We start from the raw sequence: 22,397 nt of genomic DNA on the forward strand, positions 1-22,397 counted from the left end.
AAGAGTTAAGATTCATGACACAAGTTCCTCTGTATTTCAGTTCTTCTCATATTCCAGGAACCAAAATAGTTTCCAGTGTGCACATTACAATAATCCATTATATTATCTCATTACATATATCTATATGTATGTATGTATGTATGTATGTGTGTGTATATATATATATACACACACACACGTATATGGACTTGGCAGTGCTGGGTTAACAGTGGGATTTGATGATCTTAGAGGAATTTTCCAACCTAAATTATTCTATATTTCCATCAGCCTGCATATACCTCTGCAGTATAAATAGAGAGTATAATGGTATAATTCTACCACAGGTACCAGTCCATTACAGCTCAAGCTAGAGCTACTCAATCCTTTAGCACCCTTTGGTTTTAGGACTGCAGATCTACAGTACAACCTCTCATGTCCATCACACACACTACTACACAAAGCACTGATACAATTACAACTACAACACCAGCTCAACAGCCTACATGTTAGCAGGACTATGGCTCTCAATTCTACAGAACTGGAAGTTCTTGGGAAACAAAGCAAAAGGAAATGTATCTCCCAGCTTCCTTGAGACAATAGACTGTATGTCTCCAAGTAAAGAATATTTTTTCCCTAAATAACAATAGAATGACAGAATATATTTCAGTGTTTATTACTTAAAATGCCCCACAGAAGTCAGTGATGAATTTAGTACTGACTCCAGGACATCAGAATCTAATGCAAGACATTTTCATTTAATAAATTCTAATCAAGTACAAGATCAAAGCTCTGTCTACATACTTGGAATGCCTAATGTTGTGTTCACCACATCAGGCTACCTGACATTCAGGATGAAAACCAAGATAACCCTAAGGAAGTACTGGTCATTAACATTCCAAAAGACACAGCCAAGGATGCACTACTGAAGGATGTGTTTGAGTGGATAGTTTGAAAAAGCACTCAATTTTAGAGAATCCCCTCCCAGGAGGCGGAAGAAAAGACCAGAATATTGGCAATAAACAATGAGCAGCTCTAAATAACCAAAACATTATAGTAAGTGAGCACAGTGAATAGTCACATATCTATTTCTCACTGATTTCAATGGGATTCAGTGTACCATATCTGATAAATTATACTGCACAGCTAGTAAAATACATACAAAAATCACATGAATATTAATGGACATTTCTCTTTAACTCATAATGCTATAAATAGTACTTTGTATTTTATATTGATTTTAGAGCACTTATATTATGTCCCATTAGAATCAATGAGGAGTGAAAATACAATTACTGAAAATAATTTGCATTAAGATAAATACGATTGACCTTTTAGCCTTTATCCATGTTTTCAACAAAACAGCCTGAGAACCAAATTTAAGTTGATAATTACATTTAAGAATAGCACAAAGGACTTTTGAGATGCAGAAGCATAGGATGGACCTACAAACAAGGAGAAAATTGCTCAGGTGAATGACAAATACATGGAGAGTTATCTCATGACTATTTTCTTACTACTTGCTTCTTGTCTGTCCCCTATCAAACTTTTTTATCTAAATCAAACACTAAAATCATCAGCAATTTTCTTACCAAAAACTGGAATTTAGATTCTATAGCATATGCTTAATCTTCTAACACAAACCCCGACAATTATGTCAAAATATCAAATAAATTAATTTCAGTCAAATTTAAAGGCATGAATAAAATAGTAACACTACTTAATAAACATGTCTATGAAGATTCTTTAATTGCCAAGAATAACAAAACACACCTGAGAATAATCATAAACAAAACCAAAGTTGCTAGCTTGTCTCATTCAGGGTAATAAGAAAAACAAGAAAAAGAATATTGACAGAAAGGTAAATTACAAATAGTAAAATATATCAACACACTGTTTTGTAGTTCTGTCACAAATATACTAATGTAAATACTAAGTTTTTTCATGCAGGACATGAGCATATTAACTTCAGAATCAAAGACTCTCCCCCTTGTCTTCCAAAATATTAATACCAAACTAATATAAGTGTATTTTTACTGCGAAGGAAACATTTTCCTTACAATTCTTTAAAACTTCATCATGTCTCTTCTACTTCCTGATTTTTTAAAGCACACAAGTGCTATGGGATGTTTTTTATAAACTAATGAGATTAGAGACTTACATTATCACTATCTACCAGTAAAAGTGAAAATGTGTCTCACTGGACTTCGGAGCAGAAGGTTTCAAGTATTATACATCTTAACAGTGTATTTCATTTGGATGTACAGCAACAAACTGCACTGAAGTGAGCAAATAACACAGAGAAAAAAGAACTTTAAAAAAAAAATCACACTGAGATGATATATGAAGTATAATTGGGATTTTTGAAAGTACTGTTCTCCAACACAAGATTTAACCTTTACTGAAAGAAGACCAAGGAGCAAGTTTCTCTGACTTTACACTTTACAACAAGTGTTACACTATGTTTCACTTTAGCACTGGTGTCTCAAAATTAATTTGAGGTAAACACAGCTACAATGTAACTAAAAGCTGATTTATATTGTCATCATAGGGCTTCAAAGCACAAACCATTCCTTTTGTTAAACCAAATTCACCATAAATCACAATTTCACTACAGGTGAATTACAAATCCCACCAGTATCCTACTCCATCCACTCACTCACTTTTACTGCAAATAAGAAGATGGACCATTCTCAAAGACAAATCTGGACTGGCACAACTGATGCATTTTTCCATAAGCCTTACCTATGAGAGAATATTGAATCTGGTGTCCCCTTGCTTATATCTTCAAAAATGGTGATTTCACAGATGTCACTGGATTTAATACCAAAGAATGCATGCTATTTTCACAGTTAAATACGCTGCACAAGGTAAAATAAAGACTAACATCACTGAATCATTCCACAAAAAAGTACAAGTCAGCTGCTTGGAAAATACAGGTTGCGATGTCCTGTGTACAGTTTTCCAAGGATTATGATGCTTCACCTGGTGCCAGACCTAAACAGTTTAGTTATGCAACTTTGTAGGACAATTGTTTAACTCAGAAGTGGAAACATCTGTGGTGGGTTGACCCTGGCTGGACACCAAGTGCACACCAAAGTTGCTTCATCATTCCCCTCCTCAGAAGAAAAGGGAAGAGAAAATAGAACAAAAGGCTCCTGGGCTGAGGTAAAGACAGGGAGAGATTGAGCACCAATTACCTTCTCGGGCAAAAAGGACTTGACTTGGGGAAATTAGCTTAATTTGCTGTCAATCAAATCAGAGCAGGATAATGGGAAATAAAGCTAAATCTTAATACACCCTCACTCATCCCTGCTTCCCAGGTTAACTTTATTCAGGATTTTCTCTACCTCCTCTTCCCCAGTGGCACAGGAACTGTAACACCTCATCATGTGGAGCCTGAATTTTCTTGGCTGAGGGCATCCACTCTGAAATCTGAGGCACATCCAGACACAGAGAGATTCACTTGAAGGGCTGGGGTTTTAATCTAAAGATTCCAAAATAGGACTAGCTAGCCTGGTTCTATTTTACACTAAGTGCATTTCATACTTGTAAAATATTATATAGGAGTGTTCAAGTGGGCAGATATTGTGAAATGTCAAAAAATGGCTTCAAACTAACCTCTTCCTGAGCCATTAGTACAGACAGCAGGAAACAGTACAGAATTGAACCACTTTGTTCACCATTGCAAACGATATTACCAAAAGGAGAGAATAAATTTAGAGATGGCAGGGAGCTGCTCTAACTCTCAATAAGGAATAAAGTAACAGGTCCAGTCCCAGAAATACTTTGCTATTTGAATTTCTTTTTCAGTCTCAGCTACAGGACAAAACCCAAAGTCATTTACAATGTAGTAATATTTACAAACAGGATTTGTAGTTAAAATAGTAAATCTCCTCCTCCTCAAAAAAAAAGCATACGAAAGTGTACAAAGCACTGTAGTTTTGTACTTATAAACAGTTTCTGTACCCATATCTCCAGTTTCAAGTCATGTGACAAATCCTTCTATCTCATCAGCTAAATGTTATTTTGTTTGTCTTCCTAGGCTTTTTAATACATACAAGAGCTTTTCTTCATTTCCTCAGATTTAGAACAACATATTTAAAAGGCCTTCAGGACTCACATTAACATCTAACCAGCAGCAAAATATGAATTTTTATTTTATCTCTCTTAGCTCACTGATTACAAAGTTCCATTAACTGAAAGAGACAGCACCAGTTCACAAAGATAAATCAAGAAGAAAGCTCAGTGGTTTATGCAAGAAGTCCTGGCCTTTCAGGGAACTGCTGGGACTTGAGCTCAGTGCTGGTTTTGAGAAGGAGAAGACAAAGATTCAGTGTCATTCATCACAGAACCACAGAACTGTTAAGTTTGGAAAAGACCAGTAACAGTCCAACCATTAACTCAGCACTGTCATCTTCAACGCTGAACCATGTTGCTGAGCAGCACATTTACATGTGTTATGAACACTTCCAGGGATGGTGACTCCACCACTTCCCCAGGCAGCTTGTTCCAATGCTTGACCTTCCTTTCAGCAAAGAAATTTATTACCTGGAAGAAGAGACCGACTGTCACCTGTCTACAACCTTCTTTCAGAAGTAGTAGTGTCCACTGAGCCTCCTTTTCTCCAGAATAACAACTCTGCTCCCGCAGCTGCCCTAGACTGCAGCCTCACACTTTTTCCTAATCTGTAAGAACCTGACAGAGTTGGCCTGACCCCTTGCCCTTCCTGTCTTCAAATTTTATTGATCTATAGACTGCAACAGTTCACAGCAGAATCAGAAAATGCCTCTGTACCAGCATGGAAAAGGTGATCAGCAGCTGATGCTCAATATCCTGCAGTCTGTACCCACAGCACCAGCAGCCTCTGTTAATAACAATTGATTGGGCTGCAGACCTGGGCAGTAATCCTGCTTCCACTGATTTCCAGGGGAGAATTCCACAGAGATTTAGCAGAAGCAAGGCTGGGTTCTTTGAATGATGATATTCCATTCATAGCACTTCCTGACCTTGTGTGTCTCTCACCAGCTCTGCAAAGAGCATGGGGGAATGGCCCCAGTTACCCAGGGTTAGGCTTTTGTTCTCTCAAGAAATACAAAGGGGTAAAAAGTTACAAGAATGTCTGTCAAAATAAGAGTGTTAGGAGATACACAACAAGAAGTGATGGATTATAATAAAGAAAAAAAATTATTTGATCTGCTTTGCCTGACAGAGTCTCAACATCACTTGATGGATGATTTGCCAGGGCTCACCATTTGTGAGTCATGTATCCACCTTAAGCTATAACACTGCAGAACACTGTGTATCTCAGGGTCTAATCAGAATGGCCTGGTCTGAACAGTCTCACTCTGAAAAGGCTGTACAGCAGCTTTTATTGCATTTGTCATCCATGATGACATGATTCACTATTTGCAGTTCTCTTCTTAAACTTTCCTAGTTTAAATGAGAAGAATGGAACTGTGTTATCTTTATTTTCACCCTTTGGAAGGGAAGAGAAAAATATTTATTCCTAATCCATAGAAAGCAAAGAAAACTGAGGTCATTTAATCTTTAGCTGCATAATGTTAAGCCTGAAAGAAGACCTCAATTTTTTTCAAAGGTCATACTTTATAAATCCTGTATTTCTGTACCCAGTTGCTCATATGTCACTACTGCTATACATAAAATAATTGAAACCTTTTGTATCTGCACTCTTGTATTTATAACTTCCATACCTGTCCTGCAGACTTTGCAAATTTTAGGTAAAGAAAACTGAGGACTATCTAAAGACCAAGCATACAGTGGATGCCCTTACTGTCTACAGAATTTAAAGAGACCCACTGTTTTAATTTACTAGATCAGACACAGTCACAACCCAAGTGATTCTGCCACAACTCAGTGTCCAAGGATCAGCATTCCTGGAGAGGTTAAGGACTCAGTTGGCAGCTTAAACACTACTTCTATCTTTGTGCTTAAAGATGGTCTTAACAGGTAAATGGCAGGATTCTTTCCTCCTCTTCCCAAATTACTCTTGTTTCATAGTGTGACAGACTTCATACTCCAAAACTATCAGTCAGTTACTGGCTACATTTATATTCAAATATCTTTTAAATCATTCTATTTGTTGGTCATCTTCTGGAGCCCAGACAGGATTCTGGTTTTGCTTTAAACTGAGATGGAACTATTTGCATATGCAAAAAGAAGTCTGAAATGTGTTATGATTCTTTTCCCCATCAACGAAATTCACATATTTTATTTTTAAACATAATATATTTTTATAAAATGTCATATAATAAATAACAAAAAATAAATAACCATATAAAATACACACTGAATATTTCAAAGCATAATAAATTAATGTAAAATAAGTAGTTGGTGCCAGTATGATGAATAGACTCTTTCCCTAAGGACCGGAGGGTGCCTATTTTATGCTGCTCAGTGCCTGTGTGTGCATGCCCCACTGAAGTTTATTAGAGCCCAAAACACTGATGTGCAGCCCCCTGCTGTGCACATCAACTCTTATGCCTAAAGAGTTAACCAGCCCTAAGCCACCAGAGCTGTGGCAAAGTGGAACACCAAGTGGATGTGGCTCAATGTGCTCTAAAAATCAAGGCATTACTCTAAGTGCCTGAGTACTAATTTAGAATGAGATGTCAGTGTGTCAGACACAGCTGATGACACTTTGATGGAAGCTGACAGCCAGAACCTGAAGTGGGGTCTGCAAAAGCTTCCTTCAGCCACCACCCAAATCTGCATTTAAGGAACTGCTCTTTCTGTGTGTCTGCCAGGTAAATCTGGCAACCTCGCAGGACATCCAACACTGCCACCTATGATGAAGTTGGAGGAGTTGAACAGCTCTGTAAAACAGATCAGAAAGCTCTTTGGAAATCTCCAAAGAGTTGTGAGCTCCAACTCAAAAGATGTGCTTTAACAGCTCCTGGAGAAGGAACTCAAATGCTCTACACACCATTTCCAAGATCTGCAACTGAAACCCACAATTTGTGCTCTCTTTTGTTACCTGTTACCTGGACTGAACCATCCCCCACCATGGCTCTGTAAAAGCAGAAGGGCTGGACTGAAAGCACACTTTAGTGTTTTTCTGATGGGTGGCTCTGCACAGTAGAGCAGGTATCTCAAATCCATTCCAGGTGCATCACTCTCCCAGTCCATTGTATACAACTTCAGTGCTATATAGAATGAGGTCTGAAATTTAACCCCCAAGCCATGCATGAAAGTCAGGTATCTCAAAGTGACTGCTTGTGTGCCTGTCCCAGGGCTGAATCCCCTCAGTTTTCAGTACTCCAGAGCTTCCCAAACTCATACATTAAATTCCTCTACGGACACTGAAGATCAAAACTATGGTTTGAACTTCTTCGTTCCAATATCCTCCTATGCCAGAAGGAATTAATACTCCTGTACTTGATGGCAGGAATCTCCATGTAATGCTTGTAATGGCACTTGGAGATCCTCAGAAGCAAGGGGATACGTAAGCAGAAAGCATTATTATTAGAAAAGTACAGTTTAGGCACCTATCACACTCAAAAGCTTCTTTGCAGTATATTTTAATATATTTTACCTACTGCTTCAACATACAATCTGTATCACTTCACCAATAAATATTTGCACAAATTGCACTGGTTGGCTATTATCACATAATTATTAAAAAACTCCTCTTTAAAAATTTTAGCAAGAACATTATTAATGAAGTGGTATAGATATTCACAGTGAAACACAAACCTTTGATGCCTATAGCACAATATTATGGTTTCGTACAACCAGTTTTGTATCCTTTTAGGCCTAAAATTTTAATGTCAATCTTTCACAATACATTTAACTTTGCTTCCCAGCTTGACCCTCTTTTTCATATAGTTTTGTTTCAAGTGTTGTCAAGTCTAAATATGGAGCTATTATAGCACACTTCTTCTTTTGTGACTTAATGTTGTTATTTGTAAGGAAAAATGTAAGAATAATTATTGATGTAACAATAAAGCATGGACATACTGTAGGTAATTCTGGATTTTTAACTAGCAAATGTAGGTTCACAAAATTATCCTCTGTCCTCCTTTCAGTGAGCTGTCACCCTGTGCATATCTTACTTTCATGAATTTAATATTTTGAACACTGCCAACTTTGTCTTCCTATTTCACAATATTTCATAAACATAAAGCAAATATGATGCTGCTAAGTAAGAGCTTGAAATACAATCTTCTTACAGAAATATGTATGTCTAAACCAGCTTCCCATTTTATTGATTGCTCTGTGCAAAAACATGAAAGCATAAATACTAGGAGTTGATTCGTTTTAATTTCTTTGCACTTAGCCATGGCCTCAGTCTAAAGAAGGATCTAACCAGTCTGACAGTTAAAGATTAACAGTCCTGCCAGACCAACAGGCTTGACAAAGGAGCTTAACTTAATCCTTAAGGCAGTATAAGATGTCTTATGTGTATTACTGCATAGGAGCACAACTTTAATAAACACAGTGGAATGTAATTTTCAGTAGTTTTACTGATGTCAAGTATGGGATATGAAGCAAAAAATAATTTGACAGATCTATTTGTTTTCCAAGGGTAACTGTTTTTTAGAGATTAATTCTGTTTTGAATTTCAGTCTCAGTGCTTTGCAAGGACTGGTATACAAAAAAGCATTAAAAAAAAAAGAGAAAAAGAGACAAGCAGATGCAACCTCATCATTCACAATCATGAGGGACTCAATTTCAGCTAAACTGGCTTGCACACTGGTCTGTTACAGCTCGTTTCACCTCTGATCTCAGTCACAAGGTTTTCATCCACTTGCTGTGAACAATGCACTCAATTTTAAGAAGTTTTGAGAACTTAAATAACTATTAGGTCCTTGGACTTAGTATAGCATGGATGAGATCACCTCTTGCACCTTCAAAAAGAATTAATCTTCTTTTTTTATTTGCTACAGACTGTGAAAATTAACCAACATACCCGAAAGTTCAAATGTTAGGACATTGATTTTCATGTTAAAACGATTTTTTTTCACATTATGCACTACAAATATGCTATGTCATCTTCATAACATGCTGAAAAATATACCTAGAAAGTGGCATAATTTAAAAATACCATTTCTGAGAGCTATTAATAAAGGTGATGCATCATATCATCAATCTATTCATTTAAATTCATATAATCAATTTATTCTATATGAGTCTGAGAGCACTGATCAAAGCACAGTGGCTCAGTCTCTGTTCAGCATACACTCTAATTCCAGGTGCTCCTAGTGCAGCTGCCTCACTGTGCTCCTTAGCAATACAAAACCTCAAAGATAGGTCTGCAGGTCCTGTGAGGTGCCTCAAACCTTAATTTGATCTGAAGATACATGCTATCACAGTTTATATGGATGTCTGTGTATGGGATATATTGCTCTTCCATCCTGGCAGCACTGACAGCACTGAAAGGCCGAGAGCCACCCACACCTTCTACTGCAGCCCAGGATGCTGCACACCCAGGGACTCTCACGAGAGCAGGAGCATGGTCCCTACACTTACAGGTGGGTAACAAGCTGTGCCAGTTTCAAATCAGCAAATAGCTGGGAGTGAAAGGTGATTCTAAAGCCTCATTTCACTTTCCATCTCAAAATGTCCACAGGCATAATTAAAGATCCCTGAAAGCTGTTTTGTATTACATAAACTGCTGCAGATCAAAAGGGTTCACTGTGCTGGAAGAAATCAGACACATTAATAGCAAAGATACCCTCCTGGCCTTGATATCCCTCCTCCACATGTACCAGCTGCACAAAGTACCTCAATTATGCCCTTAAACCATCAGGGACACATCAACACTACCCCTGAGAAAGAATATTCAGCATATCTGTAACTAGGTTCATTGCTTCTTTGCACTGCTACTGAGACATAAAGCAGATACAGCAGAAGTGAGAAATGCAGCTCTAGTTTTGATTCTACTTGTAAAAACCAGTGCTTTTGGCTATTCATAAAAATTAAATCAAAATTAAATCCATTAATATGATAATTACACATGGAAAGAGTAACATTAAGGCTCAAAGGCAAACCAGTCTCTTGTTAGTGAAGACATTACTAAATATCATATCAGCAACAATTCTTTACTGACCAAAATTAAGATACAGTTGTCAATATTTCCAAAGCAATATATACATGGTAAGAGTATCAGAAAAGACAAAGGAAAACACAAAACATTACAAATTAAATAACCTGTGCATACAGAAATAGCCATGTTACAAGCAAGAAAAAACACATAGCTTCATGCTCAAACATGATTTTATAAAGCAAAGAAATTAAAATCTTTTCTTCAGTGCGTATCTGCCCAGTGAAAACAGCAGATTTTGTTCTAAGTGGTGACTCAGATGCTCTGTGAACCAAATTTAGTGTCTCATTTCAAACTTTGAAAACCTGATCCACATCATCATCTATCATATTAGGTTGCAGTACAAGAAAATAATTATGAAAAATAGTCTTTTTTGTTAAGTGTACTAAACATGTGGCAAACTAATGACCAGAATTTAAGTGACAAGAGTACTCTCAGTTATATTCTCCAGTCATATAAGACAAAAAATTCCTGGCAGTGGGGCAGAGGCTGAAAATGCTCCTCTGGAGCAGAATTAGGAAGCCATCAGGACATGGACCAGCAGTTTTGTTCTGGGAGATGCAGGCAAATACTGACCATGCTCCACACAGCCAACCACACTCCAGCACTGCCCAGGAGTCGAGTGCAGCACTCACAGAAGCTCCATGTGAAAGCTACAAAGCCACACCAGTATGCTGAGCCCAGGACAATAAACCCTGCCTTTCAGTCAAGCTTATTAGTTCTGGCTTAGCAACAGGCAAACTGCAGTGGCTCTGCTGCCAGAGCAGAGCCTGTGCATCTCCAACCAGCTCAAAGGGAGGGCAGAGCGTGCTCCTGTCTGCTGGCAAAATCCCATCCTGACATATGCTTAGACATCATGTCAGCTGGCACTGGGCAAACCCTCACTGAAGGGCTGGGTATTATGTACAGTCCCATTCATGGCTGAGGGAGTTCTCAGGGATAATGTGAGCAATATTATAACAAAGTGTCTCATTCTTCCTCAGGCTCATGAATCACTATTAAAAACAGAAAGAAATCTGGAGCGGTGTTACAAAGAGAATATGTAAGGAGGTGAAAAAATGGCAATAGCAGTGACTTTGTTATAGGCATTTTGTTTGTAAAATGTATTTAAGATAGTTAGCAATAATATCAACAATGACCAATTTATGGAATATAAACTGTAAGAAAGAAATTACCTAAATATAACACTTAGTATTTTATCTTTTTTTTTTTTTTTAAAACAGGAGTTCACCTGCAATTACCCAGGCACAGGCAGATGAGCTGAGCAAAGACAGGCAGTGCTAACTCTGCAATGCTTCAGCAGCTGCATTCAGAACACTGGCTGTATTTTGAGGTTTTATGTTTCTATTTTAGAGTCAACCAATACGCTGAGATGTGTAAAACTAACCCTTTTCCAGTAGCATTAGGACTAAAACGGACAGCAATCAAATTTAGGAGCACATGTGACATTATTTTAATCTCCATGGATGAAATGAGGCCAAGTGTCAGAAGGACTGACCCAAAGATGCCACACTGAAAGCTGCAAGAAAGCAGGGAAGGGAGAGCACAGGTTGTACAGCAGCACACACTCCCTGTGAACCTCTGAGCTCTGCACTAAGACTGAGGATAAAGCTGGGAAAGCACTGCTTCCATGTATTTGGCCAAAAGCTTTCTCATAAGGACCATGGACAAGTCTTGGAAACCATGTTTTCTAAACATGCCTTTGCTGTGGCTAAAGGTTCGGTCTCTTCAAATACAAGGTGTACATAATTTGGATGGCAGAAGTTAAAGAACAGGTAAATAGCAATTGCAATTTCAGTCCTTGGCACTGCACTTGAGAACTGTCCAGATGTGTTGTTGGTGTGTCTTTACCACTATTCCCCAGACACTCCATGTAGCTTCCACCTATCTTGACCCCAAATGCTACAGAAAGCACAGTGCAGAGCCAGCCCAGCTCCAGAAGAAATGAGGCTGCCAAAGTCCAGGATTTACTTGCTCAGATACAGCATGACTATTCTGGTTTCAAGCTAAAAGGCGGTCTCAAACTATACCAGGCAGACTTACTGACCCAGCCTCTGCCAGCCTTGGAATCTCTGCATCATTTCATCAGCCCACAGACATGTGCTACCTTCTGTCTGCTGTGTCAACTGTGGTTGTTTAAAATATACTCTTAGATTATGACATCCCTCACTTTATTACATTTGGTGCGTACTATACATGAAATACAGTAGAGCTGAAGCAGAAAACATTGTATCCTCTGACAAGAGGGATTGAACTGAAAGAGAATAGGTGTTGTCTGGATATCAGGAGAAACTTCTTCACCATAAGTGTGGTGAGGCCCTGGCACAGGCTGCCCAGAGAAGCTGTAGTTGCCCCATCCCTGGAAGTGTTGAAAGCCAGGTGCTACAAGGTTTTGAACAACCTGGTCTAGTGGGAAGCGTCCCTGCTCATTGTGGGGTGAGGAGTGAAACAAAATAATCTCTAAGGTCCCTTCCAAGCCAAACCATGGTACGGTTCTAGGATGCTGTTTTGTACAAGCCATAAGCATGAAGCTCATTGAAATGGAACAAAAGTGTCTATCCACAGAGAAGAGTAATGCAGGCAAGAAAGTTTAGAAAAGAATGCGCCTGGCTGTAACTCACGTCACTGCCTGCAAAACAGCCTGGTATCTCAAGTTGGGAGAAAAGGTTTTAACTTCATGCAGGCAAACTGGTAAGCAGCCCATACATGGTGATGAATGCAGGCTCTAGAATCCTGTTTCTCAGCCAGCCATTTCTTAAACATAGCAAGAGTTCCTTTAACTTTCCTGTGCACGAGGCTTGGTACAGATGTACATTTGCACAAATTTGCACTGTGGAATTTTTCTTTTCTTTAGAGCTAGCTCTTAGACTGATGCTCTGCTGTTATTGCATCTACTTTTACGACCTGCTATAGCTGTGGGCAACATATATTTTAACAGTACAAAATTTACAGAGTATTTTGTTCCTGCAATATTAACATCATGCCAATACCTGAGGATGCTAATAACACACTAAATTCAAAATATATTATTTGCTAAACCAAAATGCAAATTCCAAATATGCTGAACGTTTATTGAGAAACCTTTTCCTCTTCCAGGTTATTTCTAACTAAGCCATCCATTCTGTAATGGAAATTTTTTACAGCTGCAATGAATTCCTAACATGTATTCAACAAGACACACATTTATATATTCTTGTTCTGTGTTACTTACAACAGTCCATATTATTAAATCTGAATTAAGAACACCTGATCTATGCTGCCTGTATGCCATATAAACCCATTACCGTTCCCTTATCTTGGACAATGAACACTTTGTACTACACTGCCATTGTGAAAAAATATTCTACTAATCTATTAAATGTATCAGTTTTCCCTCTCTGTGTTTTAAAATAATCCAATCTTTTTCAGAAGTTGTCTCACAAGGTTTCAGTAGGGATTCAGTATTCACTACTGCATGTAATAAACACACACGGGCTTCTCTTCCTTCCTGTGTCACTCCGAACGCAGCCCAGACACAAAGCGTTGCCAGATTTGCCTAACCCAGTTCAAATGTGCTGGAGTCTCTATAGCAATGTGTACGTGTTCCTCAGTGCCCAGCTCTGTCTTTCATATGGACTATCAAGGGACACCTCAGAGCTCCACTTCCCAGCTGTATTTTGCACTTCTGTTGCAAACAAGCGCTCTGAAGACAGAAAACTTCAGCCTTGACTAGTTCTCTCTCTTCCCATGTGACTCCTATTTTTAACTGCATGTGGTTATTTTTGGATTGACATAGAGAACAATTAACAGCAGTTTTTGAACTGAAAATACTTGCTCTTCCAGCTGACAGCAAATCTTGGTGGTTAACCTGGTCTTAGCACTTCAGGTTGTAACTCTTAGAGAAAGAGTGTTGACTAATGGAGATTGCGTGGGGATGAGGTGAAACAGAGTGAGGTTAAATATCATGATGCTTCATCTCACCTTCAAAGTAGCTTTTGTGCTGTCACATCTGCTTATATCAGCACCAAACGACTGCTGATTTGATCATAATTGCCCTAATTAGAAGTTCAATTAATTCACTGAGTTCTTCCTATCAGTGCCACCTCAGCACCAAGGACATGCACACAGCGTTTCTGAGCAATACAGGTTACAGTCCTAAGGAAGGTCACTGGGAAAAGGAAACTACCTGCAATCTACTGCTTTGAGGATATCACACAGTTAGGATGACACTCAATATCCACTTATGCCCCAGGACAAGCAGAAAGGGAGAATTTGAGGAACTCTATTGAGAGATATCCATCAGCTGTGAGCAAAAATTACATTTCCTGTCATTGAAAATCTCATTTAGTTCAGACTTGCTTCCACCAAGGATTAAGAACCTTCAAAAGAACACTTTGTCTTCACAGGAAGATGAAAATAGCCTAGAATGCTCACAGTGAAAGATCATGTGAAAAAGAAGTCCACAATGTAGCAACTTTAAATGGTTATCAAATATAATATACTTCAACACATACTAAAAATACAAATGCGGTCATTGAAATTAATGCTGAAAGTGAAGAGAAAAAAAATTACGGAGTTTTGCATGAGAGCTGAACAAATTTCACCAGCAGACAAAATATCACCAATTCCCTGCCTGAAAGTACTTTGCAAATCCACTGAATTAAGAATTTTGTGTGTTCACAAAAGAAGACAGGTAAGCAGATAAAGGAATCAGACAGCACCCATATATTAAAATGTTATGTGTATGATATTCATAAAACCAAAAGGAGCATATTTACTCATTCTTCATAAACTTCATTTACTCTTCTTTCATAAATCAGGATAATTTGTGAAAAATTCATATAATCCAGAATCAATAAAAAAAAAAAAGTGCTATCATGAACATCTTCATGCTTTTGCAGTTTTTCTTCTACAAACAAAAAAAAAAAGAAAAAAAGCAAAAAAACTGCAAAAAATCCACCAAACAAACGCTCTGTCTTGGTCAATTGCAAAAATAAGATAACATATCATGACCAATACATGATATCAGATATTGTGGTGAGATGTGACTTTTTTAAAATGTGAGAAAATTAAAACACAATTCTGCATCAACTGTCAACCTGACTACCTACTATTTATGTTTTTACTGAAATAAATCATCAATATCTTGTGAAACAGTCTTTGAAATAAACTTTTTGCTTCAGTTTCGATGAAAGAATAAGGTTATATGACATAATGTCAGAAATTACATAGGGCAAGATCTTCACCCACTATAAACTCCAAAACCTTCTCTTGTTTTCAGTATTACAACAATGATTGTCACTCCTTCATCTTCCCAATCACCAGGAAATTATCAGAACATGGCTAGTTTGTGGTTGGGTAGGTTTTTATCCATCACGCTACATTAATGAACATTTACAACATCATGCACTAGATGCATACCAAGCATCTTCCAGTTTTCAGGGACATTTCAATATTTAGTAGTACCCGTGCTCTTTTGAGATTATTTTTTAAGCAACAGATGCTGACCTCTGCCTGGACTCACTACCCCTGCTATTTAGATTTCATCTTTAACAGCACTTGTTTTAGAAAGAATTAGGCAATAGTAAAATAATAACTGTAAAATATGACTTGCTTATTATCCTAGCTAACATTTCTCTCTCAAGCACACGCTGGAGTCAGAATTCTCTAAAAGATGTGTCCAACTACAGAACACAGCCTTTTTCATAACATAAATGTATAAACTACACAGCACCTAATACCTGCATGTAAACATTTAAAAATATTTCAAGATATTCTAAGTAGAAGCAGTGCCATGCTAGAACTACTGGTTCCTTGCAGAGATGCCAAGCAACCCGGAAAACAGGAAAATGTACTATAATTTGCTGTCATTGCTGTGGGCTCTGTATTGCCCTGTGTGAGCAGCTAGTGCACACAGAAACTACTAAAAATTTTAGACAAGGATCATCAAAATGAAGGTAAGCCTGAAAAAGCACACTACTGCAGTAGCTCAAAAGTAAGAAATTGTAAAGCACAGGACAGTCATTATTCAAAAGCTGTGTAAATCTGGAAAAACAATTGTCTCTGCTCCCTGTGTGTGGATATTCAATTATATTTCCTGACTGTCATAGTATCTTTTTTTTAAGATGACAACTTTATAAGGATTTAAATAAACCTACAGTTTATCAGTGGTAGGTCACTGTGGTACCTAAAAATACAAAAAGCCAGGAAGCCAAGAGAGCACTGAGCAAAGGGCGTTTTGGACTCCCACCCTGCCCAGGTCTCAGACAGATGGAAGTGTCCCCAACAGGGTTATTCTAGAATAAAGTCTCCCCCTTGTGGATCTCTCACATAATAAAAACTCCATCAAATCCTTAATTGTATAATAAAGTTTGTGTTCCGTCCTTTGCAGGTGAGATTTTCAGGGGCAAATAGGAACATGTAATGAAATCATGGTACATGGTTTACATAACTCTGTGTGCTTGATCCCACCTCAGGCAAGACAAGCTGTTTTGCTGTAAGATACATTATGGTTCTGTGATAAATTCATCAAAAAACCAATAAAACCTTCAAAATAATTTGATTCCTTCTCATCTCTATGTTTAGTTATGAAGGCTGGTTTAGTGAGGCCCCCCAAAACTATCCAGCCCCAAACTGTCAATGGTTTAGTGAGGTAAAAATTAAAATTCCAAACTCATTTGACTTAATAATTACTAAAAATAATATAAAACATGGCAAGATTCCCACCTGATTTTAAGTGCACAAAGTTTACTATCCCACAAAAAGTAGTTTCACCCAAGAGCAACTTCTTGCAACTCAGAGATTAAGGAGCTATAGTGGCACTATTTGCAGAATGACTCTTCCTCAAACACTTCATTAACTACACTATTCTCTGATCTGCATTAATTTAGAGGGATCATCAAGATTTCTTTGCATATGATAATTCACATTATCATAAATTAAGAAATCATTGTGATCACTTAAATTATCATGTTGATCTCAATTCGCTCTTAAGGTATTCAAAAGTATTTCTAATAAATCATACATTTTGACTGCAGGATTGATTTTAATTTTTTTTTATTTTCTAAGAAACAAAATCCTTGATGGCTTGAAATATTATTCAATTACATACGTGACAAACTCATATTTTATTTGCAGCACCAACTGTTGAGTCAATACTGCGTAAAAAGCCTTTTAACTATCCAGAGACATGTTCTCACATTCATTTCAGAATCGTAATATAATGGTTAAATATTTATTTCTTGCAAGTTCTGGAATAGTGCTAGCTTTCCTACTTTCATTAACATTCTCTTATTTGTATGCAGTAATCGCTTTAAAAATATTAGCATTGTAATTTCTTGCTAGCACTATGATAAATCAACAGAAAGGCTTATCCCCATGCCTCCCCACAGAAGAGCATAATTCTGCTTCCCTCAATGCCAGTGACAAAACCTCTTTAATTTCAGGATAACACCCACAGAATTCATGAAAGATGTCACTTTGACAGTGTAGGACTCTTGTCCTTTCTAACTGCAGAGCAGATGCAGCAGCTAAGCAGTGCTACACTCAAAGTGCCTCTGTAGGAGTCAACAGCTCCTTGAACTAGAAGCCACCACTTCTTCCCTTTGTTTCAGTCCTTGACCTCTCAATAAAAACTATCAGCAAACCATATTTTCTGTTCAAAATGTGACATTTTTTTAGGATATAACATCTAGCTATTGGGAACAAAAAGAGATACTATTTATTCATTTCAAACATCCATCAACAATGTCTGTCAACTGCTGTTACTGTGGGACATACAAAGGTGAAATGACAAGGATCCACTTGCATTTCTGAATCCAGAGCATTTCTGATTTTTTTTTTTGTTCCAAGAATTCAGCTCAACAAAAATTAAGTATGCACTGCTAAACTGTGAAAGGCTACTAAAGCTAAGTACAGGGGTTCTGATCTCTGATGCTTGACTCACGGAAAAATGGGCTTGCAGGAACTATGAAAGCAAAGACTAGAAACTCATGCAAAAAACCTCTTCAACCTAGAAAAAAAAAGACATATTTTACTGTATTCTCAGAGCCTGCCTGCTTATCTTGACAGTATGGATGAGGAACTACACTTCTTACTGAATATAAAATAAAAGAAGAAAAATAATTGGTAATTATAATATTGCAGGCTATATTTCAAAATCATTGTTACTGAGTACTAAGTGCCCAGATTTTCTGGCAAATAGTCTCCATACATGATCATCCAGCACTACTAAATGAGCTGTATTGCTAGTAGTGACAGACATTTGTAATACATGATATTTCACAATGAGGACAATTGTTAAATTTTATCCCTGAAGAGAAACATCTTTACTACCACATACTTACACAGCTCATGTGTCAATACTCACACTGTGATTATGGATCACTAACTTCAGTAGCTGGCAGACAGCTCCTACATATATGTGCATACTTACTCTCATTAAATGCACCAGAATGGGTACAACACCACGAACATGAAAGGAGATTTTCCTGTTAAAGCAAATTATGGGATCCAGAAACAAGCACAAGAATGATCCAGACATTCAGTCTACTGCCACCTGTCATTCATGCATGAACACACACCAAGGATGATTTCTGGATAATGGTCATTCAAGTCATTCAACCTGACAGATTAATTCCAAGATTCTATATGGGAAATTAAGGAAGCCATACTGTGAAAAATCTACCATTCATTATCATTTCACATCATCACCTCTGTGCTATCAAAATAACATGTACCATTGCTGAATTCATTACTGCCTTACCTTTGAAAGCCTGTGGTCCTCAAACAACAAATACTTCTCATCTCCTTCCAGACCTCTCCGTCTCTTCAAATATCATGTCCTTTTCACAGCTACAGAATTTTGCCATGCTTTCTTCCTGCAGCTCTCTTCACATTCCTTAAAACTTCCCCAATTCCCTCATTTCACTTGCTATTCAAGCTGTCTTCTCCGCAGTTTCCAATGTCCCACCCAAACCACAGGTTCTCTGAATATGTCTCACCATTCCTCAGGTCTTGCTCTCTCCCTATTCTCTCACCATCCCCAATCCTGCATCCTTCTTTTTTCAAACCATGAATTTCTGTGATTTTTTGCATTCTCCATTTTTTATTATGGGTGAAACCTATCTATTCTGGGATTGTAAATCCGTGACAAGTACATGGACTACCAAATTAAATTACAAAAATAAATACATTATTAAGAGACAAAGCCCCTTTCTCCCCAGTCTCCTTATGGTAATGCAGTGTCCTCACTGCTCTGTATACCACAGTGGCACAGCTCTCTGCATGATCTTGTGTGCATTAAATTCAGACAAAGCAAGCAGGGAACACAGCAGGGATAGCACAATATTCTTTCTGACCCACAGAAGTTAGGTGGAAAAGTTATTAAACCTTCAGGAGATTATTACTGTGAGGCATGAGCTGTGTGAAATGAAATTCAGAAATAGAGTATCTGTGGGGTTTGGGCCATATTACAATATATTAAAAAACCAAAGGATCATCTTTCTCCAAAACACAAGGAAACATGAAAATTACCCTGGAAAATAACAGAACAGTGATTTTAAGTATGGCCTGTTAATGAGGGGTATTTGTGAGTCTGGAGAAACCAGTGTGAGGTATTATCAGAATCAGAAGGCTACTCACACACGCATCCCAAAAAGCCTACAGATGTCTTTTCAATTACTGCTGGATATAACAACCATGTGCACATCTATCTACACCTATCATACAGTCATGTTCAAGAAGAACAAAAGAATTCCAACAGTACTCATCAGACAGCAGGAAGCCCATGGCCAAACTTGCTTTTTCTATAGGCATTACATCTGAGAATTTCTAGGAGAACCACGTAAGAAAGCAAAGCCTACAAGGCACCATCATGTGCTATTTTTCTGTGCTAAGAGCCCTACAGATAACTCTTGCATAGAAAATTATGCTAGAAGGAGCAGTAAAAACCTCTGTATATCAAAGTCACTAGTACCTTCACACAGTACCTCCAAACTGAGCCCAGTAAGTTGTCTGACAACATATCTTTCAGAAGGTTGTCAGTCTGGATGTGAAAACATAAGAAAGTTGTGAATCCTCACTCCTCTTGTTTATTTTTTTAAGTAAATTTTTACTGCAAGACATGTTTGCACTAAACAATATCTGGGGTTTTGGAAGAGGAAGACCTTGAAATTTCCAGCTGAAAGCGACCAACCAAAGACCAAACAAAAAGCAGAGGAATCTGCCTCCTAAGAAAACTGAAGCTTGAGTATCTCTTTGGCATAGATGTGCCACCTTGCTCACTTTATGTCACTACATCTGTCCTGTGAGCCATCAAAGCTTAATCTGCCTATCTCTGGTAAACAAGTATTATAGTCTGACAATACAGCCTGGTAATTCTTCTGTCAAGAGGAGGGACATCATTTTTGCTCACCATTAAAGAAGTGCCCCAAATTTCTAGAATGGAAATTACGGGTGATAACTTCTGCTTCCCAGAAGGGGGGATGAAAAGGTCATTTGTGCAGGAGACTTTTTTCTTTTTTCCTATGACAAAATGAGCTAAGAATAAACACCTACCTATTGACTTTGCCCTCCAGTAAATAAACCTCATACTTTAACTCTTACTAATATCATCTTAAACATACATTTGTACTGTACCTAGAGCATGCAACATTAGAAACACTTCATCTTTCCCTCCCCCTTTCTACTGTGCAAGGGAGAAGCAGCACGGCATAAATACTCAACCGCGGGCTGGAGGCCGGCTCCTGACCCCGGTAATTCCGCTCTTGGGCCAGGCGCGACGGCACCCGGAGGCCGCTTAAGCCAACCCCGAGAGCGAGGCAGGCAGGGCACGTCGACCCCGCCGAGAGGAACCGGGCACCTCACGGGGGCAGGAGGGAGAGCTCGGCAGCTGCGGGCTCGGTGCCCCCCGAGGGGGCCGGGAAGGAGGGGCGGTCCCGCGGCCGGCGGCTCACCTTGTGCTCCAGGACGCTGATGTAGCCCTCCAGGAGGCCGGCCCCGACGGGCAGAGCCGTGTGGCGCTGGCCGCGTTCCGGCGGGCGGCTGGGCACCGCCGCCACCTGCTGCTGCTGCTGCCGCCGCCGCGGCTCCGGGTGGCCCCCGCCGATGCCGATGCCGCCGTACATGAGCAACAAGCTGGTGCACATGGTGGTGAGCGCCAGGCAGACGGCCAGCCCGTGGCGCTGCGGGGGGCAGAGAGAGAGCCGGCTCAGCGGGCTCCCCCCGCCGCGGGGCCCGGCGGGGCGCGCCGCTTCCCCGCCAGCGCACCCGCAAGTTTCACCCGCCAGACACCCGGCAGAAGTGCGAGGAGAAAACAGGGGAATCCCCTCCGTCCTCCTCCTGCCCCCTCGCCAGCCCGCTCCCGTGGCTCCCTCCTTCTCCCCCAGCCCTGCTTCCTCGCCTCTTCTCCCCTCCGTGCGCCCGGCTACCCGGCGCCTCTCATTCCCGTGCCGCCGGCCCCCTTTGGGCATCTCATTCGTGCATTTTAACGAGTGTTGGGGACTGTAGCGCTTCCCCCCGCCCAGATACCTCCAGCCTCGTCCTTTAAGCAGATCGGTTTTCCGTACGCTCCTTAAAACGCACACACACACAAAATCCCCAAACCACGAGCAACACGAATAAAAGAAAGCAGGCGGAAAGTTCTTGGCCGCCGCCACCAAGGCTTGGTCGCCTCCGCGCGATGCCGGAGAGCCGCGGGGATGCAGCCCGGCGAAGGCTGGAGCGTGTGCAGGGTGCCCGGGGCAGCTCCGCTCCGCTCCGCGCCGCTCCCCTGCTCTTCTCCCCGCCGCCGGAGCCGGGATGAGCCGTGCCAACAATGCACTTACCATCAGGGTCTTCATTTTGTGCGCCTCCCGGCCGCCAGTCCTCCCGCTCCCCGCTAGGCTCGGCATGGCGGGGAAGCCGCAGACATGGCTCGGCCAGGGAAGCGCCGCCGTGGCGGGGATTAGGGGGGAATTACACTCGGCCGGACCCTCGAAGCCTGCCAGAGCCGGGTCCTCGGCTGCCCCGCCTGCCTCCGCCTCCGCCTCCGCCTCCTGCTGCCGGCGCAGCGGCGACTTCAGGGCAGGTGGAAGTTAACTTCTGCCTCCGCTCGGGCGCTGCTCCGCCGGCGAGCCCGCGGCGCGGGGGGGCGGCGGCGGCGGGATCGCCGCGGGCACCGGGCGGGCACCGGGCGGGCACCGGGCGGGCACCGGGCGGGCACCGGGCGGGCGGCGCCCCTCCGGCCCCGAGCGAGCAGGAGCAGGGGCAAGAGCTCCTTCCTTCCTTGCCTCCTTCCTTGCCTCCACCCAGGCCTCTGTCCTGCTTGTGGTAGCGGGCACGACCTTCACATTACATTATTTGTATTTTTCCCAAGCGGAAAATTTCTCGTTCTCCC

At 40.3% G+C, this 22,397-nt stretch overlaps 1 protein-coding gene across 2 annotated transcripts in view; it reads right to left on the reverse strand.

Moving 5' to 3' along the window:
• Nucleotides 1-22,182, reverse strand: part of ST6GALNAC5 (ST6 N-acetylgalactosaminide alpha-2,6-sialyltransferase 5) — a 66,257-nt gene extending 44,075 nt beyond the window's left edge. The window contains exons 1-2 of one of the 2 annotated variants that reach the window (XM_071436484.1): nt 21,847-22,182; nt 20,977-21,204 (exon numbers count right to left, since the gene is read on the reverse strand). In XM_071436484.1, the coding sequence (XP_071292585.1) occupies nt 20,977-21,204; nt 21,847-21,912 (294 nt within the window). In that variant the 5' untranslated portion in view covers nt 21,913-22,182. Of the gene's footprint in view, nt 1-20,976; nt 21,205-21,550; nt 21,777-21,846 lie in introns of those variants that run through there. The other variant, XM_071436485.1, reaches the window with a different exon arrangement.
• Between the last annotated feature and the right edge of the window lie 215 nt (nt 22,183-22,397).

This window comes from Agelaius tricolor, unplaced genomic scaffold, assembly GCF_023055355.1.
Source record: "Agelaius tricolor isolate 1412-34295 unplaced genomic scaffold, bAgeTri1.0.p SCAF_11, whole genome shotgun sequence".
Classification (NCBI taxonomy): domain Eukaryota; kingdom Metazoa; phylum Chordata; class Aves; order Passeriformes; family Icteridae; genus Agelaius; species Agelaius tricolor.